This window comes from Macrotis lagotis, chromosome 4, assembly GCF_037893015.1.
Source record: "Macrotis lagotis isolate mMagLag1 chromosome 4, bilby.v1.9.chrom.fasta, whole genome shotgun sequence".
In the NCBI taxonomy this organism is placed as follows: domain Eukaryota; kingdom Metazoa; phylum Chordata; class Mammalia; order Peramelemorphia; family Peramelidae; genus Macrotis; species Macrotis lagotis.
Window position 1 is genome coordinate 213274649 of NC_133661.1, and position 26232 is coordinate 213300880.

General features: G+C 33.0%; 1 protein-coding gene across 5 annotated transcripts in view; it reads left to right on the forward strand.

The window, feature by feature from the left end:
* Positions 1–26232, forward strand: part of PRKD1 (protein kinase D1) — a 504884-nt gene that overhangs the window by 449209 nt on the left and 29443 nt on the right. For all 5 annotated transcript variants that reach the window (XM_074235395.1, XM_074235396.1, XM_074235399.1 and 2 more), the window contains 2 exons: positions 2481–2553; positions 4904–5010. In XM_074235395.1, coding sequence (XP_074091496.1) covers positions 2481–2553; positions 4904–5010 — 180 coding nt within the window. The remainder of the gene's footprint in view (positions 1–2480; positions 2554–4903; positions 5011–26232) is intronic.

Genomic DNA, 26232 nt, shown 5'->3' on the forward strand with positions numbered 1-26232 from the left:
ATGCAAGTAAACCCCCTTCAGTGCTATTGTTATTAATATAGTATAATCTAGCCCAGACTAAAATCAAAGTTCTCTGGAAATCCCTAGGAATCATTCTACTTCAGCCTTGGTGACTAATTTGAATCTTCCTTCTTTACTTGGGTTCTTACATATCATAGTTATTAAATATATCATACAAATAGTTCATTGTTAGAGGTTTCTAAAAAACATTATAACAAAGAGACATTAAGCTAATTGCTTCAAGAATCTCTAAAACACACATAAATACATAATGGGGAAAAAGATCTTAAATTATTTTAAAATATCTATACTTCTAAACTCAGTGTTATCTAGACTCTTTTTAAATTAATTCATTTTTTTCTATAACCTAAACTCTTGGGAAAAGGAAGTTAGGGCAATTCAACTATCAAACCCCCCAGTCTTTCTCACCAATTTCTCTCCCTTTCCCTGCCTTTCACTAGAACTCAATTCATTTCCATTTCCATTTCAACCTACCCTCCTTAGGATATGATTTCCTGAAAATGAGAATTACTTCCCCCAAGGGTGGACAGTAGGATTTAATTATTCTTTAAGGAAAATTATCTAAAAACTCATTGAATAATTGACATCTCCAGCTAGATTTCAAACCACCAGTTAAGAGGTTGCAAAGAAAAGGGCCCAAAGGATTAACTAGCATATTGACTGATGAAATTTAGGTCCCAAAGGACCTAAACAGAGTGGAATTATTTGTTCAATCAAATTAAATAAAATGCTATGGGGATCAATATAAAGTCCTACTTTTGTAATATGAAAAATTCAGTTTACTAGTATCAGATTTGAGTAGTCTAGATAGGAGAGTGAAAATGGCTAAACTTTGTCTGACAAGGATTGCATATTTTGAGGAACTCCAAGTTTAAGCTATTTCTCTGATGTGATGTAATAGCTAATGATATCTGTGATCTTAAGCTTCATAATGAAAGAATCATGCCTTAACCAAAAAACAAAACAAAACAAAACAAAACAAACCTCTCAATACTCTGCTCTAGTTGAACTACATTTGTTTTTAGATTAGATCAACAAATTTTAGGGATGTTGTTGATTAGCTGAAATATCTCCAAAAGAAAAGAAATTATCAAGATAGTGAAGAAATTCTAAATCATGAGAGTTATTTGAAGAAATTGGGCTTAGCTTAGAGATTTGTGAAAGTAGGAAGATATAGTTTTTCTCCAAATATTTTAATGTATATTCCATGGAAGAGAGATTAGACTTTTTTGGAAGATTGTAGAGGGCAGAATTACTGTAAGATCAAAGTAAAATAAAGAGAGGTTACAGATTAATGTTCCTAACTATTAAACCCTCCAAAATGGAATGGACATCCTTTGGAAATGGTGACCTTCTCAACTCTGAAGATTTTTCAAGTATACGTTCACTGACCACATCTCTTGGTCTAATGGGGAGGATTTTCTTGATTTAGGTGAAAAGAATTGAAATATACTTTGAGGTCCTTTGGAACTCTTAAGATTCTGTGATTTTTTTTAAAGAGGAAAATTACCCAGCTTCCTGACCTTTATCCATGTCTTCAAATTAGTTATCCCCTTAACAAACTTTACATTAGCACCTTTCAGTCACTATTTTCGGTTCAACTTTTGAGGAAAACATGAAGAGCAAGTATAATTCTCTTTCTACATGTTGGACCTTCAAATACTTGAAAATAGTAATAATGATCATTACTTGAGATACTCTATTCAGCAAATTAAAATATCCCTGTTTTCTTCAATTAGTCCTATTTCAGGATAGAATTACCATAACTGTTATTTTGATCCTTCACTGAATGTTCCCTACCTTATGTTCTCCTTAAATTCTTGTGCCTAGAACTTATCATGGTACATTCTAGATGACATCTGATCAGGGCAGAAGTATCAGCTTCCTTGTTCTGAACAGTATTACTCCCACTATGCAGCTAGGTGACAGAGATGTTAGTGTCCTGGGCTTAGAGTCAGAAAGATCTGAGTTCAATTCTGACTTCAGATACTTAATAGCTGTTTGATCCTTGGTAAGTCACTGACTCAACTGTGAAATCATAGTAATATCTACCTCCCCAATTTGTCAAAGGGGATATATACATAAAGTGCTTAGCACAGTGCCTGATACTTAGAAGGTACTTATAAATTTGTTTCCTTCCTTAATAAAAATTAAATTTTGATTGTCACACCATTGTTGACAGTTTCAGTTCTATTACAGACTCTTATCAGCCATTTAATGCTGAAACATACACATATTTGTGTGTGTGTGTGTGCGTGTGTGTATATATATATATTTATATATTTATATATACTTGCTCTATATATGTATGGACATATATATATATTATATATATATAATATATATGTTCTGTTTATGTCTAGATGTAGAATACTTCTCATTTAAAAAAATTTTCAAAACCTCTACTTCAATAAGTATCTTCAGCTAATAGATGGTATATGTTGTGCTTGTACCAACAGGATATTAGTACAGTATATCAGATCTTTCCAGATGAAGTTCTGGGTTCAGGACAGTTTGGAATTGTTTATGGAGGTAAGGCCATTCACTAAGTATTTTTTGACTTGTTGATTGAAATTTCCCAGCACTTGTGTTGATTATTCATCATCATCATCATCATCATCATCATCATCATCATCAGGAGTTATGAATTATACTAGAGCCTTTATCAGTGTAGAGGGTTTCCACAAGATGAAATCACAGGTTCAGAATAATGATATATGGATGCATACATACTTGTATCTATGTATATATGTTTTTTGTGTTTCTTACATACAATATTTTATTTTTTAATTTAATAATTTTGTTTATGAAAGAAACATTTCTATAACTTGATAAAATAGAAATATGATTATACATGAAACTACAAATCTGTTACATAAAATATGCTTGTTCATTTAAGTATTTAATAAATTTTTCATGTAAATTTCTTTTTATCTTACCTCTCAGCCCTCCCCCTACTCTAGAGATGTGGGATACTATTAGATACAAATATATATATATATATATATATATATGCATATATACATACATCTATTTATCAGTTATTTTAATAGCACTTAGGCATAGCTTAATAATGCTTAATTAATTTAATTCATTCACCTTTGACCATATTGAATCAATCATGAAGAACTCCATTAAAGTGATTAGAAAATATGTCATGTACATTTTTGTGTCATTTTCATTTTTGCTATATTAGGCTTTAAGATCTTCAAAACTGTATACATTTATTTGTAATTACACCTAAGAAGTCATCTTACTTGTTTTTCTTATGATACTCTCTGTTCATTGAACTTTTTACTTCTATTTTCTAATTTCTGTCCAAGTCTATATATCTTTCAGTTGTTAGTGCAATTCTTTCTTTGTTTTAATACAAGTGGCCTTCAGCTCTGTGTGACCCCATTCTACTTCTGCAGTGATGATGATGATGTAGTAGTAGAAAATGAATATAAGGTCCTTAAAAATCACTAAGATTTTAGAATATATATAAACATTAAACTGTTGCTACTCTGAGTGTGAGATTCTTGTCCACTTAACTAACAAGTTGACATAATATTTTGTTAATTGAAAGCATATAATTAATTCACTTTCTCAGTACAAAAGAAATCAGAAAATTAAAAGAAATTGAAGTTAGGTGAAAGACAAGAAGAAACATCCTGTCATGAGACATCTGATCTTGCTTTTCAATGTTCATTCTGAGCATAGACAAAAATATCACAGCAAATATATCGTAAACTATGAGCCAGTTTTTATTGCTAAGAATAAATAGGGGAATTCTATAAGGAGCATGAAAAAATATTCTATACAAGTCAATACACACATATACACACATATAACATATACTAACTTCATTGCAAAGTTAAATATATGAACATTTTTAAATACACTGAGATCATCAGAAAGAAGTATAAATAGGACAATTTTGAACATAACATAGAAAAAGTAAGCAATGTTACAGATTCACAGAGTCATATTTAATATTTTTGTATTCTATGTATGAAAATTATCTTTTTTAGTGTCTTAAATTCAAATTAAAGAATAAAATTTTATAAAATATCATTCAAATATTGTTTTGTTATGTTGGGCAATATTGTGTTATTGTTTTGTTATGTATTATTACCAAGCATAAAAGTCTTTAAATTTAAACCTAATCATAGAATGAATATCATTGAAATACCAGCCTAAGAAAGACTTTGATGATGAACTTTTTCCATTGAGAAGCTAATGAAGATTGTCTAGTGTCTTGTAGAAAAATTTGCTGAAAAACTAATGACTGTCTACTATCTTGTAGAAAAATTTTCATCAGTGAAGAGACTACTGCCACCTCATAATAAAATCATACTCAGTTAAAAATAAACAGCTCCAAATTCTTTTTAATGCCTTGAAATATCCAATTGCAGTACCATCTCCACCTTCAAAAATAATTTTGTATTAAATATTCAATTCAGAAAAAAATTGATGATGTTCTATTATAGGTTATAAGTCACAACTTTTATTTTAGACATTTGTAATTCTTCAGAAGAAAGAACTAAGATTTTGAGTCACTAGATCTTGATATAACTCCTAGTCTTCCTATTTGCTATCTATGGTAACCTTTAATAAATGAATCTCCTAGCTATTCTAGGTCTTAGTTTCCTCTTCTATCAAGTCCTCTGAGATTTCTCATATTTCTAAATCTGTTTTCTAATGCCTTTTTTTGTATTCTGTTTTTGTGAGGAAAAGCAAAGAAGGAAGATTCTTAGCTCAAACAAATTCCAAAGTATATTCTGGGATATCACCACAGATTCAGCTCAAGGCCCTCATAATTTATTAATTTACTAATTTTGCAAACATTCTGGTATAAGAATTTTTTATTAACATTGCCCCTTATTGCCTTCTTTTGTAGGAAAGCATCGTAAAACAGGAAGAGATGTGGCTATTAAAATCATTGACAAATTAAGATTTCCAACAAAACAAGAAAGCCAACTTCGCAATGAGGTTGCCATTTTACAGGTAATCTTCCTATTCTCATTTGCATATAAAAGTAATGTAGAAGGATTTGATCAGCTACTAATTTTAAAGTGATTTATTCCCTATATATCTGTGTTTTTATTGCATGTTATAATTTTAAAAGAATAGATCATAAGTATAATAAACCCTAGGATAAGAGCTGTCTCCTTAATTTTTTCCTAGGGACAGGTATCAGTTATGCTACATATAGATTTTTAGTTTGAGGGTTTTAATAGTGAATTGTCATGAACACTAATTTCAAGAGTAGCAGTTCAACATGTGTCCACCATGGACATGCTGAGACTATTTTATACCATATTATCAATGACCTTGCCTTAATAAACATACCTCCTTATGCTGAGATAATTATATACCATTGTGTACATCACTGCCAGCAGTATGAGGTAGATGAGTAAGAGAAGTCTGAAAATCAGATCATTTGCATATTATTAATTCTCTTAAGTATCTCTCAGTGTGTGTCTTTTTCCTTTTATCTTAAGCAAGTCACTTCCTTTTGCATCTCATTTCTTCCTCTCTTCCACTTCCTCAGACTTCTCTATTACTGCTTCCTAGTAATGAAAGTCAGTGTATGGTTATGAAAGGAATAATTTCTTTGTGCATAGCCTATCTAACCATTAACAACCATTAAGACAGTACCTCCAAGCAAAATGAAAAAAAAAATTTGGACCATTAGACAGTTATTTGAATAATTCAATCAATGTAGAGATCCAGTCTGGAAAGTTTAGGGCTCCAAATGTACATTTTCTCATATTTTGCTTTAATACTCTTCATTTCTCTTTGCTTACATACATATACACATGTCTACTAACCATGTCATTTATTGGTATTTTCAGAATATTGTTTGTAAACCAAGTTGAATGATTATATTTGTTGCCAGTAAAATGTTTAAAAGATATTTCTTTCATGGAATGCTGATTGCTATCACAATGTTCCAGATGCCATCACTTATTGCTTTCAACTGTTAACATCTGTCTGCTTTCATAGTGCCAAGGAGAAATTTGATAGTTAACTTGGGTGAGGTCCACATACACAATCACAGAACTAGAGAGATGAGAATGAAGGGGTTCTGTCTATGGGAAGATATTTAAGTCAGTTCAATATTACTCTGCTACTATAGCCCAAAATTTCATGCAGGACAGATCTGGGAAAGTCTAGTCATTCTTAGAGGAAGTATTTCAGTTTCAACATTTTCCATGCATAAATATTCAATGGAAAGATGGGTATAAACAGTGCCCCCATCTTTTGGTACATCAGATTTGGTCAGTATTTAACAGCAACAACAGTTATAATAAGAAACATCATCTTTTTTATTATTATTGGTTATTATTATGAATCAGGTCTTCCTTTCTTACCCAAGTTTGAAGTACATCAACTACTCATAGGCTTATACTACTACTTATTGAAACAGGAACTTTGACCTGCTTTGTTTCTAAGGGTTGATTCACCCCTCCTTTGACCTCCTAGTGGTGCTTTCTTTTCTCCTTAGGTTCCTGATATTGGTGCCAGAATTAGTACAGATGCCCTTTAGCTTTACTCGAACTTAAATGATCCATCAACTACAGCCTCCCAGAAGAAAGGGTAAAAAGAGTGTACTACCATGCCTGCTGGTATATTCTTTGTAGAAACATCCAAATATATTAAAACTAAGCATAGGGCAATTTTCATTGACTGTAGATTGTGATTTGACTAAAATTTTACTTTTGTCTCTTGAATTAGAGGGACTTGTAGTTTCTCCACTGATGTTCTAGAAAGCTTTTATAATGCTACTGGCCTTATCACTCAATGTTAACCCAATCATGATGTTCTATTGTGTTTTCAAGAGGATCTGCCCATAGCATACTACAAGGTAGTCTCTCTATGATGTCCTTCTTCACTTGGTTTTTACTTAGTTTTCTTACAAAAGAAAACACTTAGTCTTTCTCATTTAGAAAACAAAAAAAATTTTGATTCATTGAAACAGTTAACTCATCAAAATTCTATTTTTCAAGTTGAGTAATCATTCGATTTTTTTGGACAACTAAAAAAATAATTATATTCATGCATATATTATAATAGAATAATTTCACTTTAACTTTTTCCACTAATAATGAAACTAATTTTCACACTAAGAAAAACACCAATTGCATTAAAATAACCAAAAGAACTTCCAAAAACAAATGGCATACTTGTGTCTAAGTTAAATGACGATCCTATTTTTTTTAAAAAAATAAACCCTCTATTCTCAGACTTAGCTTAATTCTGTTTTTTATCCTTTTGCTAATGGTTCCAAATAACCTTTTAAAGGGAAGTACCCATTACTGTCTATCTATTAATTCTCCTCCTCTAAGATGTTTCCTTAGGGAAGAAACCTCATTCTATCCAAGGGCTAGAATGTATTCAGTCTGAACATTCACAACTTCACTAATTCAGATATCGATACAGTTCTGCCAGTGCCAAAGAATGTTCATTGGAGCACACTTGCTAAAAAATGCAGGCTAATTCCTATCAACACAACTGATAGACAATTGCCAAGTTTTCTAAATTGTTCCCTTATTATGAATGATTTTTCTAAAACTATTTTTTCTTCCCCATAATATTGAATTGTCTTAACCTGTGACTTCATTAGAATTTGAAAACCTTGGGGGAAGCTAGGTGGTGCAGTGGATAGAGCACCAGCCCTGGAGTCAGGAGTACCTAAGTTCAAATCCAGCCTCAGACATTTAATTACCACCTAGCTGTGTGGCCTTGGGCAAGCCATTGCCTTACAAACCCATTGCCTTACCAAAAAAAAATTGAAAACCTTGATGTGGAAAATTTTTCCACCAATTTGGGCTGACAACTGTTCTGCTATTTACAGTCTTACCAAATTTCCTGAGAAGTGACTTCCCTATAGTCATAACACTAGTACATGTCACATGCAAGGCTTTTAACTCTGGGCTTTTGATTTAGGGGTCATCCTTCTACTATGCCATGCTACTTCTCTAAAGTCTTAGATATATTTTAAGACATTTTAGATGAATTTTTAATTTTCTAATTGTCTTCTGAGTTTATCATTGATCTCTTATTTAGACAATTGGATTTTCCTTAAAATAATATTTATGAATGAATATAAGCCACTGTTCCAAAGACACGTATCTCCCTCCACTCACATAAGAATTATTATATAGAGGTTAAGAGTCCATAAAGATCATCTTGTTCACTTCATTTTATGAGTGAGGAATCTAAAGTCCAGAAAAATGAAGTGAAGACCTAAGGTTAACAAGGGTAATATAGAGTCATTGTTAGTTCTGAATCTTTTTTTCTTTTTATTTAATTTTATCAAATTTATATTCCCGAATGTAATCTGTATCTCATTATTTCTGCTGCTACTTGTTGTTCCTTTCCCTTTTTTCCTAGAGCTGACTATTTTTACAGTTTGGATCTTTTCTTCATCAGCTGTGAGAGATTCTGACATTGTACTATGATATTTGAACAATCATATGACACATTCTTGTTAGAACACAGACCAGCATGTCTTCTGTAATTCTCTAAAGAATTTGTTATAGTTTTAACAAAGTTGGAAACACAGAATATAAAGTCATCATTTGACATGCACTGTTTTCATCTGTAAAACACTGAAAAGTGATTGTTTTCATATCCATCTGTTGCAATAGCGAGTAATTCTAACAAACTTTGGAATAAATATATTGAATATGATACACATTTTTCTCTGAGTCTGACATCTAACTTTATGAATAGAAAAGGTGTCATTTATCATACAGTGATAGTGACACATATAATATTCATCATAATTGTAAATGAATGAGACATTTCCTAAATCTGTTTTAAGGTATTGCTTAGTAATGATACCACAGAAATACATCAAGATGCTATTGCTTTGCAAACACTTGCAAATTATCTTCCATTTTATATTAGCTTTTAGGTTGGCTGGAATATGTGGTAAAGAATGCTGATCTCTTCTAGTTTTTCAGACTAGTTTTTCCCCTGGTCATGGAAAGAATAGGCTTTATCGATTTTTGCAGTTGATATGTATGTCTTTTGAATCTGACATCTGGGACAGCTCCTAATAGTTCATATTTTTTAATAAAGCACAAATTTGGGTTTTGCCCATACAGCTTATACAGGAAAACCAAAAAAGTCATAAACAGCCTAATGTAGTAAATTATTCCATAAAAACTAATGATCTTTTTCATATACAGTGCTATAGAATTGAATGAAGGTAAATTTTGCCCTTTTCTCCTCCATCAATTATATCTACTACAGGAGAGGAATCTTGAGATGTCAGTGATTTTTTTTTGAGATGTAGTAGTAAAATAAGTAATTTCTTCCACTCAAATGTATTTTTTATTTTTCCAATAACATATAAAGATAGTTTCAACATTAATTTTTATAAGATTCTGAATTATGAATTCCAAATTTTTCCCTCCCTCTCCATCCTCTCCATAAGTCAGCAAGCTATCTGATGTTACATTTCTAATCATGTTAGATGTTTTCCCACCCTAGCCATATTGTGAGTCCGAAACAAAGGTAAAAACCATGAGGAAAATAATTAAAAACAAAGAAGCTGAGAATATTATGTTTTTATCTACATTCAGACTCCATGATTCTTTCTCTGGATTTCGTTAAAATTTTACATCATGAGTCTTTGGAAATTGTCATCTGATCATTTCTGAAAATGGAGAGCATTCCCTAATGATTATTGATCCAAAAATCTTAAATAAAATTTTAGCAATGAGACTACATCAAGTTATTACCAGGATAATACAACATGATCAGGTTAGATTTATACCAAGCAGGCAAGGATGGTTCAATGTTAGGAAAACACTCAACATATTAAACATAAATAGCAAAATTAACAGAAATCACATGATTATGTCCAATGAAAAACTCTAGAAAGTTCAGGAATAAATAGAGTTTTTCTTAAAATAATAAATAGTATCTATCTAAAATATGAACAATTATTATATTTAATGGGAATAAACTCTGAGCATTTCCAATAAAATCAGGGGTGAAACAAGGATGTCTATTATCACCATTACTATTCAATATTGTATTAGATAGTCTACCTAGAAAACATGAGAAAATTATCTAAAAAACTCCTTGAAACAATTAACAAATTTGTCAGAGTAGCAGAATATAAAAATAAAATCACATAAATCATCAACATGTCTATATATGAACAACAAAGCCCAAGAGCAAGAGATAGAAAGAGAAATTCCATTTAAAATAACTGTGGACAACATTAAATATTTGGGAATCTACCTCCCAAGACAAATCCCATTATAAAGCTTTCCCCACCCAAATAAAGTCAGATCTAAATAATTAGAAAAATGTGAAATGCTCATGGAAAGGTGGAGCTAATATAATAAAAATGACAATTCTACCCAAATTAAATTACTTATTCAGTGCCATACCAATCAAACTACCAAATAACTACTTTACTGAGCTAGAAAAAAATAGTAACAAAATTCATCTGGAACAACAAAAGGACAATGAAAAAAACGTAAAGGAAGGTGACCTAGCACTATCAGATCTTATAAAGCAGCAGTCAACAAAACTGCCTGGTACTGGTTAAGAAATAGAGTAATGGATAGGGGCAGCTAGGTGGCATAGTGTGGGGCAGCTAGGTGGCATAGTGGATAAAGCACCAGCCCTGGAGTCAGGAGTACCTGGGTTCAAATCCGGTCTCAGACACTTAATAATTACCTAGCTGTTTGGCCTTGGGCAAGCCACTTAACCCCATTTGCCCTACAAAAAAAACCTAAAAAAAAAAGAAATAGAGTAATGGCTCATTGGATTAGAATAGGTTCAAAAGAAATCACAGTAAATGACTACAGCAATCTACTATTTGACAAACCCAAAGAAATCAACTGCTGGGATAAGAACTCACAATTTGACTAAAATTGTTGAGAAAACTGGAAAATAGTATAACTAAAACCAGGCATAGAAAATGGAGAGCCTGAGAGCAACTCAGAAACAAAAGATCATAGGGACAGAGAGAGAAGGTAACTTAATCATGGCAGTCAAGTCTGGAGAGTGTAAGTAGCAGAGAAGACAGCAACTTCCATTAAAGGTGAAAGTTTTTTTGACCCAAGGATTCCTACAACCTGTGAGTAAATATTTATTAAATGCCTACCATGTACCACTCACTGTCCAGTAATATCACAGACTTACTCCTTTATTCCTTTCCTTATGGAGTAGATTAGGTTATCCAAAAAAGGAAGTAACACAATCTTTGCCCTAAAAGATCTTGTATCCTTCTCCTAGTGGGGAGGGAAAGTACAGAAGAAAAAGGGAGATCAATGAATAAATACTTTCCTTTGGTTTCTTCAGTGTACAAAGACCATGTTCAAAATTTAATTTATACATGGCTTAGCAACTATTAAAGATGCATAGAAAAGTAATTCAGAAAGAATATAAATTACTTTCCCTCTTCCATTTTTTAAAAAAAATTCTTCTCATTCTACATAATACTTGGAAATTTTTCTTAAGAAGTTTTATGACTTGAAGTTAAGTGAATAGGAATTCTCATATATTTTCAGATGATCAAAAACTATAAAATAAGACATTTTTAGTGTAATAGATATTTCTCATTTGTAACATTACTGTGGCTGTTTCCATATCATCTGGGAACAATTTAATATTGCTGTACTTTGGAAGGATGTTAATTAGTAGAGCTGCTGAAAATTGTTTTATGAAAGGCCCCAGGGCACCTATTCCTATTGTCATTTGAAGCTCTGTGTGTGTGTGTGTGTGTGTGTGTGTGTGTGTGTTAAATTTTAAATAAGACAGTGTTTTCTTCTATTCATGCCACCAAAATAAAAAAGGACATTTTCTTCATAATTATTAGGAATGTCTTGGCAAACTAACATTCATAGAAAGATTTTAACTATATTAAGATAATAACCTTAGCTAGATTCTCGAAACTCCAACTTCTAATCACCAGTGGAAATTTAGAGTTTTATGTCATTTTTAAAAAAACAAATATGACACAAGGTCAAGTGTCAAGATAAAAGTTGACTTGAGTGTCTATATCTATTCCATTATCCTGTAAACAAAATGCTTTAAGGGACAGAAATGAAATTTGTATTAATGCATTATTGATTCACTTCTAATTTACTGGAATAATGTCAACATTAGTTCCTTAAAATGGAATCAGCCTAAAGGAAAAGGAGATGGAACTAAATGTTACTTCTAGGGATGCCAGGTGCAGAGTCTGAAAGTATTGTGTAATTACAGAAATATTAGGTCTAGTGAAAAGATGAAAAAAAATCCCTGAGATATAAAATTCAAAAAAGACTATAATTAAAATTATTCTTTAAAACCTCATCCTAGCAATCAGTCCCTGTTTCTCTAATGTCTTAAGTAGTTTCATTTTCATGAGCTTCTCCAGTTATACTTTTAAACATCCCCAAGTCTTCCCATTTAAACAAACAAATCAATAAAATACTTCATTTCTTTTGAAACCGTCATTCAGCCTTCTCATTTCCATTTGCCATACTACTCAGACTAGATCTGTATCCCCCTAAATGAAATTCTTTATATTCATTGGGGGAGTCAACCTAGCTTAGTGGGAAGAGCATTGGATTTAGGATCCTCAGAGGGAACTGAGTTTGAATTGCATCTTTACTGTTTAATATTGGAGTGACCTTGAACAAGTCACTTATCTTTCATTTTCTTTCTGTGTATGGCTAAGTTGGAGGAGAGAATGAGAATTTATAAAATGGGGTAGTTGAGCTCAATGATCTCTGAGGTTCCTTTCAGCCCAAAATTTATCAACTTAGCATTTTTCTTTTCAACTATCAGTCTTGGATCTGTAATTGACTACCTTGAGCAAATCAGTTTCCCTTTATTGACTTCAATTTTCTTAGCTTTTCAATTGAGGGAATTGGGCCAAATATTTTCTCAATTCTATTCCTGTTCTTCTTTTTTCCTGTTCCACGTTCTAAATCCTCATAGTGCCTGACTTCTTGGTTGATTCATCTTCATCCTGTTCCACGTTCTAAATCCTCATAGTGCCTGACTTCTTGGTTGATTCATCTTCATCTCTTCCCTCTTCACAAGCTCTTTGAAATCCTTAAAGTATCTTATTGCTAGTTCCTGTTGTAAATGACATTACTACATAATTCCCACACTTGAAAAAGAAAATTACTTGACTCTACTATCTCCTTGAGCTTTCATTTTCCATTCTATCAGTGAATATTTATTAAGTAGTTATTACATACCAGGCACTTTGCTAGGTGCAGGAGATATAAGAGAGGCAAAAAAAAAAAAAAAACAGGGTTCCCCTAAAGAAGCTTACATTCAAATGGAGACAACATGCAAATAGCTATGTACATAGAAGATATACAGTATGAAAGGAAATTAATCTTGAAAGAAAAGAACCATAGGTAAAAGGACCTCCTACAAAAGGTGGAATTTGAGCTAAATGTTGAAAGAACTAGGGAAACTAGGTGGCATAGGAGTGAACCAAAACCATTTAGGCATGAGGGGATTTGTTGTTGTTGAGTTGTATTTCAATTCTGTCCAACTCTTCATGATTTCATTTGGGGATTTTCTTGACAAAGATACTGCAGTGTCTTTCCATTTATTTCTCCAGCTCATTTTATACACAAGGAAACTGATGCAACAAGGTTAAGTGATTTGTCCAGGGACACACAACTAATAAATGTCTGAGACCAGACTGGAACTCAGGAAGACGTGTACCATTAGCTGCCCCATGAACAAATCTAATCCAAAAGTAAAAACTGAAGAGTCAGAAGGTGAAGTGTTTTGTATGAGAAAGAACAAGTGAGAATGGTACAATTGGACCATATAAAATATATGAAGGGATATCTTTTATAGACCAGAAAAGTTGAAGAGAACAGTTGTGAAGGGTTTTAAATGCCCAATAAAAGACTTTATATTTCATCTTAGAAGCAATAAGATATTGAGTAAAGTGAGTGATAGCATAAGAAAAATCAGTTTGAGAATTGAGTAAAGGAAGAAGTAGACTGGGGAGATATTTGAGGCAGGGGGGCAATTAGAAAGCAATGTTAGTATTGTGGACATTTGGATTGGTAGTTGAAAGGGAAGGTGACATTTATGAGAGATATTATAGAGGAACAAAATTTGACTTTTTTGATAAGGATTCCAGGAATGCACCAAGGTTTATGAACCTGGGTGAATGCAAAATAGTTCATCAGCATTGGGGAAGTCAGAAAGAGGGGGAAAGGTTTGAGGCAAAAGATAATGAATTCTATTTAGCACTTACTGAGTTTGAGATGTTAAGTGGACATTCAATGTCCAAACACCATTTGGAACTCAGGAGAGAAATTAAGGTCTGTTATATAGGTCTAGAATCACCCACATAGAGACAATAATAGAAAGAACCAGGACGGTTTTCAGGGATATCTTAAGATCCAACAAAGAAGATTAAAGAAGATTGAGATCAGAAGTTGTTAGAGAGGTAGGATGCAATCTTGACCTCTTTTCTAAACAAACAAAAAAAAACTGAATAAATATCCAGGACAGTTGCAGAGAGGTCAAGAAGGATGACAATTAAGAAAGTCATTAGACTAAATATTAAATTTGATAGTTAAGATATTGCTAGGAAAAGAACTAAGTGATGTAGAGATTGTAGCTCACAATGAGTATGAAAAAATATGGTTAGGCTTCCTAAGGCATAGCAAAAGAAGTAATGGTCAAATATTGCTATCAGGCCAAGGAAATTTATCATGAATATAGAAGTGGACCATTGTAAATTATGACAACATCAAGGGTTATAACCATTCTTGTAGGTGAAATGGATGAATAGGTCATAACAATTTAGTAGACTGAGAAACTGAAAAGTTAGATAGTTCAGGAAGCATTTAGTATGTATACTGAATTTGCCTAGTCTGAGGAAGGGCAATTAGGTAGTACATTAGAGAGAGTTTGGAGTCAGGAAGACTTCCTGAGTTTAAATCTGGCCTCAGAAACTTACTAGCTGAATGACTATGAGCAAGTCAATTAAATCTATTTGTCTCAATTTCCTCATCTGTAAAATGAGATGGAGAAGAATATGACAAACCACTCCAGTAACTTTGCCAAGGATATCCAAAAGATGTCACGGAGAGTTGGGCACAACTGAAAAATGACAACAACCACAAGAAGAAAGGAATTGGAGTAGACAAAATGAGAGCAAGGTATTATACTCATTGAGGAAGGAAGGAGAATTTCCTAGTAATTAACTTTCTATTTCTAATAACTTTCAAAATTAAACTTTTACTCTTCTCTCCTCCCACTTCTCAGCCTTTTGTAATGTGGCTTTCCTACCCTGAATTTGATTTTTCAAAGGTTACCAATGATCTGCTGACAGCTAAATCTGTTGCCCTTTTCTCAGTTCTTATTCTTATTCTGACCTTTTTAGAGCTTTTAGCTGGTAATAGCCTTTTAATTGGTCTCCCTTCTTCAAATTTCTTCCCTCTTCTAATCCTTCCACATTCTCTTCAAATCACCTTCCTCTGGCACAATTCTGACAATCTCACTTCCTTGCCCAAAATCTTGCACACTATTTCCTTCTTCCCTCTAAGATAAAATATGGACTTCTCAGTTTTTCCCTTAAAGCCCTACATAATTTGACTCTTTACCTTATCCTTTCAATAAAATTTAATATTACTCTTCTACAAACACTCTGTGTCACCATCAAACTAACCAGGCTTTTAATCCTTCTCAAAGCTTGATATTATACTTCTCAACTCTTTGCTTTTGGAATCAGCTATCCTCCATATGAATTCATTCCCTCCTCATCTCCTTATCCCAACCTACCTCAGGTTTCACTCCTTTCCTAAAGTCTCCCTTATTTTCCCCAAAGTCATTGTGTTCTTTTCCTGATCAAATGTATTAACCTCTTCTGGAAAAGGAGATGGTGAAATTATTCCAGTCTCTTTGCCAAGAAAACCCCAAATGGTGTCACAGTGTTTGACATAACTGGAAAAAACCTGAAGTGAGTTAAATCTCCATCAGCTACATCTCTCAGTAGAATATTAGGTCTTAAGGATGACTTTGTCTTTGAATCTCTAAGGACTAATATTGTGCCTTTACATAAAGTCTGTAGTTCAAATATGATCCCAGATACTTGATACTTACTAGCTGTATGACCTTGGGCATGTCACTTAACCCTGATTGCCTCACATCCAAGGCCATTTCCAGTTATCCTGATTCATATCTGGTCACTGGATCCAGATGCCTTAGGAGGAGAAAGTGAGGTTGGTGACCTAGCATAGCACCTCACTCAAATCCAATTCATGTTCATCCTGGCATTATGTCCCTGATGTCATGGTCTTCTTCTAGAACAAAGGTCAAACATCATCAAATTGAAAACCAATTTTTAAAGCCCATTTTAAAAAACCTTGTGGAAATGTGTGCAGAATTCTGGACTTATACCTACTTTTTTCTGGTAGTATACTGTCTCCACTTATATTTAATCTGTTTATCATATTTCTTGAAATATTTCTTTCTGTGTATTTTATCACTCAAAAGAAGTTTTCATGAAAGGATGCCCTTAGGCAAAAAACCTGGTGCAGCTCCAGATTAATGGCTCAGCAAAAAAGATGGAAATTTTTCTTCATCCAGTTCAAATAACAAAAATTTTATAGAAAATGGGTGTTTATTTATAAAAGAAAAACTAGATTACTATCAAAAATCAAATGCATAAAAACACATACTGACAATTAGAGAACTATTTAACCAATTAGTATAGTATGGGAATCAGAAGACATTTTTTACATACTGTCACACTTAGTTGAAAAAATATAGCTTCAATATAGTCCTAGTTAATTTTTTATTCAATTTATTAGATTTTTCTTATGTTCATTTGTACCTGCATAGATGTTTCTGTATATAAATATATCCAAAGGACATTTATTATTTTGTTTTGTTGCATTTTTAATATATTCCTAAATTCCAAAGGAGAAAAACCTATGACAAAGAAGTATTAAGTATTTAAAATCCAACAAATTAAAGTCCATGATAAGGTTAGTACTTCATCTTTGTGATATCAGTCAGGATGGCCATAGAAAATAGAAAAAATAGCATTGAAACTAGGAAATCCTAGGTCCAACTCTTATATCTAATCCAGACTAGTTCTCTGACCCTGGGCAAGTCATTTAACTTGCCTAGAAACATGTCAAATATTGTAAATTCCAGAGAAGATACCAAACTAGATTGGCAGAAGAACTTCCCTCAATAGAGAATTCCCTATACTAGTGAAACATAATGGGACTGATAATGGGACTAGTCCCTAAACCATTAATGATATCAAACAACTAGATAAAATAAAAGGATTTACTTAGCAGCCCAGATGTTTGGAATCTGGAAGACAAAATATCTGAAAACTTAAATGATTCCCTCCCCTTTTTTTGTGATTGGACTATCCTGTAAACTCAATTCTCTCCATGAATTTACATTTTCTTTTACTCCTTCCCAAAATTTGTATAAGACTATATGCTGATTTTTTTTAATATCACAGTTTGTGACCATCCAGTTCAAACTGAACCTGAAGGACTGCCTCTTTAATAGCATTATCTTATATTTAACCTTCTATTTTTTCATTTTTTGCCAGTTTATGAAAAAAATTATTAAGTGATTTATAAGCAAAGAAATGTACTAGGCTCTTAGAGTTCTGCTGTTTGGAAGTGGGATCCTAAACATATGTTTTAAGCAAATCTAATTTGAATCTTCTAGATACTAGTTTACAGATAACTGCTGGTACAACCCAGAGACCTGAAATATATAGAAAAACCCTGCAGCAAAACCACCCTTACTACTACTTCAAGCATCTTAATCTGTACTTTCTCAATTTTTTTTTACATTAAACCTGGAACAGATATGTCTTCTTTATACTTCTTCCCTTATTTTCATATACTATTATTGTTTATTTTTATTATTTTAAAGTTCAATTCAAATGTTATCTCTTCTACCTTTTTTCCCCTATCCTGCATGTCGACTCTATTCTCAGGAATATATTACTGTTTTGTTTTTGATTTATATTTATAGATTACAAACATCCTTTGAGGTGTGGCTAGAGCGCCAGCCCTGGAGTCAAGAGTATCTGAGCTCAAATCCGGCCTCAGACAATAATTAGCTAACTAAATAAAATAAGGGAGCAAAACTGAAAATATAGTACATCTAAAAGTGCACCTAAAATTCTACATTTGTAGCCCTCCTTACCTCCATGTTTCTCTTTTAATTGACATTTATTTTCTTACCATCTAACCCTTACCCTACTCCAATGAAAACCAAAAAAAAAGAGAAAAGAAAAAAATTATTGTTACAGATATGCTTTATAAGATAGCAAAACATATTTTTATAGGCTATCTTCAAAATATCACATATCCATCATTTTTCTGCTAGGGAGGTATATTTTTTTTTAATTTAAGTGCCACTCTGGGTAGCCTATCCAGAATCATGGATAGTAGTATACAAATTTCAAATTGTTCATATTGACACTATTGTTGTTGGTATTATCAGTTTATAGAAGTACTAAATATTTTTTCATTTTTGTACTATTGATATTATAGTGTATGATATTCTGATTTTGTTTGATTCATTCCACATTAGTTCATGTAAATCTTTCCATGGTTCTTTTTTATCATGTATTTCCATAGAAATGGATATGTGAGGTAGAACCTCAGAATTACTTTAATTTATATTTCTCTAATTAGCAATAATATGAATAGTTTTCCCATATGGCTATAGTCTAATTTTCTTCTCTGAATGACTCTTATCCTTATAAATTTGAATCAGCTAATAATATTTATTTATCTCAGAAATGAGATCTTTTTCAGAGAAATGTCCTGTGAAGATTTCTCCCACTTGTTTCCCTTTAATCTTCTCTCTAATGAGTATTTGTTCAATTTTGTTAATTTTATATAATTAAAATTATTCATTTGTAGCTTCTTTTGGTACGAGGTGTTAAGAGTTGTTCAAATCTAATTTTTAAAATACTGCCATACAAATTTCCAATTAGTTTTTGTCAAATAATTAGTCCTTATCCCAAGAGTTGATTGGATAATAGATACATTTGCTTTTTTATATTTTGAAATTAATCTGTTCCACTGATCATTTTTTTAACTAGTATCAAATTATCTTGAGTTATGTTCTGTGGTATATACTGTGTTATCTGATATTCCTAATCCCTCTTCATTCACATTTCTTTTGATTATTTCCACTATGAATTTTGCCATTTTTCCTCCATATGACTATTTTTTAAATTTAAAAATCCTCTAATGCACTTGTTATGTCATAGTATGTATTATCTCTGGTTTTGTCTTATATTCCTACTAGAGTTTAAGGTCCAAAAGCCTTGTCTTATCTAAACTTCATTTTTTTCCAATATACACATGCCAGAGCAGCACTGTACACTGGCTTTTTTGAATTTGTTGAAGGAAATTTGCTGTCCTATATTACCTTTTAAAATACACACACACACACACACACACACACACATATGCATGCATGTGTGCGTGCACACACACACACAAACACACACAGATACTTTTTTTAAACAATACAGACATTTTAGAATATGCCCCACTTTCTTTCCCTACTCCAAAGAGCCTTTAAAAAAAATAAGCCAAACAAATTGAGATCACCTGTATCTGCCAGTGAATGGTATTTTCTACATCCACAGTTGCCTACTTCAACATTTTAAAGAAGATAGCATTTTCTTATTCACCTCCGTGTCCTAGGCTATTTGATGGCATTCTGGTTCAATGACTCTCACTCAGCCATACACCTGTCATTTAACTTAAAACGGTTACTAAATAGATTATTTTTGTTTTTGTTTCTCCTAATCTTGCAAATTCAGAATGTAGCTTGGGCCATTGCAAATAATTTGAAATAAAAGTTTAAAAGTAGTATTGATAATTAACTGAAGACCAGCCTTAGTCATAATGTATCAAGTGAAAATAACTACAATAGCCTCTAGTGATGTTTTGTATTTTTTTTTAATTTCCCACTTGTCCTTGCAGCTTAAACAGAGCTTCCTGGTTCTGGGTGGATAGGAAATAGCACATGAGAGATTATTTTCACACTGCCTTCCACCTGGTTTAAAAAAAAATCAGGAAACAGCATGAGAGCGCCTGGGCAAGTGTTATTTCCTATATAAACATCTGCTGCTACCTGCTGTTTAAGGGAAAGATTGATAGTCTGCAGCAGCCTTGGAATTTAAAACTGGGATAAGGCATTCCCAAAAGAAATGTTGGGGAGAATGACTGAGAGGAGGCATATGTATAAATATGAATATGTATGTTCTTGGATGTTCATGAATATAGTTTAGCTTTAGTCTGTGTCTAGAAATCTACGTCTGATTTCTCTCACATGCTCAGAGCCTGGCTCATAGCCTTAGAAATTGATTCTTTGCAAAGAAAACATGGAAGGAATGCTTTTTTTTCTTATGCCAGCCTTCTGTTAGCAAAATTATATTAGTTATTATTAAATATTATTAGGAAGATACTAGTGAGCTTTGACCCCTCTAGTGACAGATAATTCAGTAGAGAGCCATAAATAGAAGATATATTGTATCTAATGTAGTTTGGCAATTCTCTTCTATGTTTATGTCTCTGAAAATGTATATTGCTGAGGTAAGTGAATTTATATCCACAGTATTCAAAATTTCTCCATTTGTTGTAATCCCATAATTCCAAATATGGATGGTATGGTGCTGCCTAGTGAATAACCATTGTTTTTTTTGGTGTTAATTGCTAGGCCAAAATTAGCAAAAACAGCATATATTTTAGAGACTTCTTCAGTCCTAATGTTCATATGGACTATTTGAGCCCAGTCTGTATTAGGTCCTTCTGAGCTCCAATTGACAGGCACACACATTGTCACTAACATAGTAATGCCATTTTAGTCTTCTTACAGAACTAAGGACAACAACCATTTTCTTAAAAGTTTTCATTGAATATGTTGATTTTTTTCCCCAGTTTTTGAAATCAAGTTCTAACCAGTAACCTAGCAAATAAGCAAGAACATTAGCTCATATTTATATATTTCTATAGAGATTTATAGAGCATTTTCCTTTTACCAACCTTGTGAGTTAAGTAACTTAGGTGTAGTCCTTCTTTGACAAATGAGCAAAGTGAGACTCAGAGAGATCAGTCACACAATAAAGCTTGCAAATGTGAAAGGATTTTGAACTCTGCTCCCCTAGTTCCCAACCGTTTTCTTCTAATTTAAGAAATTTATTCTTAGCTCAGCAGTAGGATTCAATTACACAGGGAGAAATGAAAACACCGTGTTAAACTATAACCTTTAACCTGGAATCTCATAGCATGTCATCCTTCCTGTAACTTCAGTATAAGGACAACAAAGGAGTTTTTGTCTGCTGTTTAAAATCAGTTCAATTATCTATGCTAATAAAAGGAGAACATTAGCACAGCTGGCATAAATGTTTCATTCTGGAGGTTTTCTTCTGCTCCTAGCTTTTCTAGTGATACTTCTAAGGAAGAGAAAGGGAACTGAAAGACCAACTTTAAGATTGTGGTAGCAGTCCTCCCAGTCCCTTTGAAATCTGTCCACTAAGTGTTTACATGGACATATGATCACATTCAAGTGGGACCCACCTCTAAATAAAGGCATTTTAACTTCTTTATTATGGTTTAAGAGGAAAACAATTAAATTACTAAAAGACAAATAAGATATGGCATAATAAAAGCATTTTTCATACATACAGGATCAGCAAGAGGATTGATTCATCTAGCAGTTGCTGTTTTATCTCACCCTTCAATTTCTCTTCTTTTGATTGATGGGTATCCTCATTTCCTCCTCAACTTGCTGGCTATATAGTGTCTCTGTCTAACTTAGGTATAAGCAGTAATCACCACAAGACTTCTACCTGAATCAGCATCATTCTTCTGAACCTTTTTCACAATGGCTAGATTTACTTAAAAGTCAGATATGCTTCAGTCTTCACTGAATCAATAGCCACAACACAAAACTGAAATATGATGTCTGAGACACAGACAACGGTTTTTTGCCACAGTCTGAGGACCTCCACAAATTGATTTTTTAACTGCAACAATTTATATTCATGCTGGCATCTCTAGTATCTGCTTCTTTTGTCCACCCTATAAAAGTCTTGGAATCTGAATCAAATGTTTTCTGTGAGACATATTTATGAGAATGCAATATTGTGATTATCTAGATAAAGAAAGGCCATCAGTTTAGGGATGACATATTTTCTGTGAAATGTTGACTCCAATTGCATTGTTTAGTGTAAATCCAATCCTATCAAGACTTCTAAGCCAAATGTAAGTCCTTATCTAAGGGGAATGGGATGTTTCAAACAAATTCCATCCTTATTGCCAATTACAAGTCCAGGTACACCAATTATAAGGCAGGAACACTGGAAGCCAAAGAAATTCTGATCCTTGGAGAGATTTATACCTTTTTATTGTACAGTCTTGACAGTGGGAGGCTGCAGGATTGAGTTCACACATAAATCTATCTGCATAGTCCAAGTTTGTTTATCATTCCCCAAGTTTCTAGTCTACTTCTCTCCCTTCTTCAGTCCACTCTGTGTTCATCATTCCACACATAGTTTGCTGTCTACTCTGTCCACGTGTTCCATTCCACAAGGTCTGTTCCCTAGCCTGGACATTCATAGGGACCTAGAACAAAGCCAGCATCATGCCAAATTTGAGACTTTAAACTATAAACAACGTGTGTAGCTGGTTAACCAGATTCCATATAAGGATGTCTGGTTTGATTCTATAACCATTTTTAAATTAATATCCAAGTATGGGTCTTATCTGATCAATCTAGGCCACTGTAATTAAGGAAAAATCATATTCACATCCTGACCAAGTAGTTTACCTTACATTTCTTATTCCTTAAATATGGAAAAAACCCAAACATACCTATTTTTTTACTTCCTGTACTTATCAAAGGTAAAAAACAAGCCAAAAAAGGAAAAGAAACAAAGTATTGCCTGTTGCTAATAAAACAAAATGAAGAAACATGTCCAAAACAAAATTAACTGTCCCCATGGATATATTACTGCAACATCATTATTTCCCTAGTGCCTCAGACTTGTAACAATGTTGTCCTCAATATCTCACTATCTTTTCCCCTTCTCCCAACCTCGGTATTTAAACTGTCAGTGTCACATCTACAATGACTCTTGTATACTTTAACTCTGTCATCACTCTAGTGCAGGCCCTAACCATCTCATACTTGGACTATTAATTAATGACCGTTGAACGTGGTGGGTCTGTCTGCTGGTGGGTCTGCTTCGCTCGGGTTCCCCGCCCCCCATCCCCAATCCATTCTCCATTTAGCCACTAAAGTGATTTCTTAAAACAGGCCTATCACTCAGTGAACTCCAGTGCTTCTATTATCACATCATTCAATGAATTCCAGTGGTTCCCTATCATTCCAGTTTCAAATACAAAATACTGTTTGGTATTAAAAGACTTTCATGACTTAGCTTTCTCCTACCTTTCCAATCTGTTTACACCTTACAGCTGCTTCCCCCCCCCCCAAATACTTTTCAATCTGATAAACTGGCTTCCTGGTTGCTTCACAAAAAAAAAAAAAAGACACTCTATCCCTTGACTTTTGCTTTTTCTTTAGCTGCCCCCATGCCTGTAATGCTCTTCCTCCTCAGTAATGCCTATTGACTTTTCTGGCTTCCCTTTTACCCAAATAAAATTGGTTTCCCTTTCTCAGACACTCTGAATCTCAGTGCCTTTTCCTCTTTTGATTATTTCTCATTTATTCTGTATGCATATTGCTTTGCATATAAGTTCCTTGAGGACAATGATTATCTTTTAGTTCTTTGGGGATCTCCAATACTTAGCATAGTACCTAATATGTATTAGTCACTTAATAAATGGTTTCTTTTTGTTCAAAATGGAACAATAAAAAGATTGAGTACACCTGGTTTTCTTCTTTTATGTGTAGTAATACTATTCTGGGATTAGATGAAAAGTGAGGTAGGCAGGAAAGCTTTGTTTCATTTAGAACAGCATCTGAGTCCAGGGGTATAATTTTTTGATTGCAAACACTAAAGAAATGTAAACTATCAGAACCAGGACATTTTAAATACTTATAAAATTTAATTAAAATGAATCCAAGAAAAATCCATTAACTAAAATTAAATCTATTTAAATTTTTTTCTCCTGTACCATTCCTTTCTTGCTCTCCCCTCAAAAAATAAAATGCTTTCAAAGATTTCTTCTTTGATTTTATTTACATTTTCTATGTAATTCAAGTGGGAAAAATTAATTTTTATAGTATCCAAATGACATTTCCTCCCAGACTTTTAAACAAATAGCATTTTCACCTTATGGATATGCCATCAATCTGTTATATGTGAATGACACACTATTCTTTCCTGTGCTGGTCCAAAATATTTCATTTCCTGAAAACCAGATTACTTAAATGTAACAAACAGATGGTTGAGTCCCATACACTGATGGCATTTGTTTTGCCATGAAATTAGGTCTCTGATTTTCTGGGCAACATTTGATGTGTTAGCAAACATATTCTCTACAGTGTATTCCGCTTCAGGTATTGAGGCCAATGGCCTTCTTTTTATCCCTTAAGTAAATTGGTTAGACTGGAAGTTGTTGAGAAAACATTTAAACCATTAAGTGATTCCATTTGGAAGGCAAACATGTTAATTGGAATGGAAAATGTACATTATGAACTTGTCTTATTAGCCAGTTTAGTGAAAACTTTGGTGTTTTTATTTTATTTTATTTTTTGTTATTTGTTTTTGGCTTTTTCCCGGAGCTATTTTCAGAAGTTTTAAAGATGATTTTTTTAGAGGATCACAGAGAGAGAAAAATAAATAATTTGTGTTGTTATTATTTCCCAGTTTGTTCTTACCTTCACCTCTACTGCCAACATCTTCAAATGCCACATTCTGCAAGCTGCCAACAGGCATTTTTCTTTTCAGTTGTATAACAACAAGATCATCATCAGTAAGGATTTGAGCTTTATTTTCCTTGTCTTTTTCTCTTTCAAATGCAAAAAAAAAAGAGTTGGACATTTGAGTCCATTTAGTTACAATAGAACCATGAACCCCAAAACAAGTAGAACTCATTCCAGTGACCTTGTCCAAAACATAAGGAGTAATCAAAACACCTTTTTGAAAATTGCCTGTATTATTTAGCAGAACACAATGCAGTCTATATCAGTTATAATCTTTCAACATTGAAAGGACTTTACAGACATAGGTGTTGATCATGTCAAATACAGATTTAAAAAACAAAAACATAGTTTCTTCTAGAAGACTAGATATATTCCTAGATGTTTCTATGGTTTGGCAGGTGAAAGGCCACTAATATTCTAAATCTTAACTACCATGTTGTCTACAGTAGTTTGAGGCATTCATTACTAATGCATAAGAGGGTTTGTGATCAGCATTGGTGGAAGGAACTTTCATGCAGATGAAATTATGGGTTCTTAAGCAAGGAAGCATATATGAGAAATGTGTATACAGCTAGGCAAAATACACACAGAGAGACTTCTTTAGTCTGTCATCCAAGATTATCTACAATTTGACTCAATTTATCTTTCTTGTCTTATTTTACTCTATTTCCCTTTATATATTCCTGTGTTTCTTGCTGATCTCTGCCTGGATCTCATCCTGTCCAGGCATCCTATATATGTATATAATTTCCCTTGCTTTACATCTTCCCTACCCAGTGAAATTTTCCTACTCTTTTAAGGACTCACTTTAGGTGTCAACTCAATGGAATTTCCATTGTTCCTCTAATTGAAAGAGAGGAGGGAAGATCTTTTCCTCACATTTCTTAACAGCAACCCTTTCCAGTCTTAATTTATAATTAGGTTTTTTACCTCATTAATACTCATAGAGGCTTCCCAAGGGCCCAATATATTTTGTTTCCCTTCTTTGTATTAGTATCTAGTATAATACTTTCCATAAAATCTTTCATCTTTCTTTTTGAACTGCCATGAAGTAAATTTACAGGACAGAAAGACTTACAAACCAAACTTACCAGTCATGAGGGTCACATCATCTGGCATTATATCCAAAAGCAATATTAGATCAGGTGCTAATTATTGGTTGTTCTATGGTCACAATATATAAAACCCAATTATATAGATTATCTTTAACTGTCAGACCTATTAATGTCTCCTTGTTATCCAAAGGACTTCAAAGATTCTCAAACTGTGAGTACCACCTCCAACATGAAAGATATATTTTTTCCAAGAAAACCCCAAATG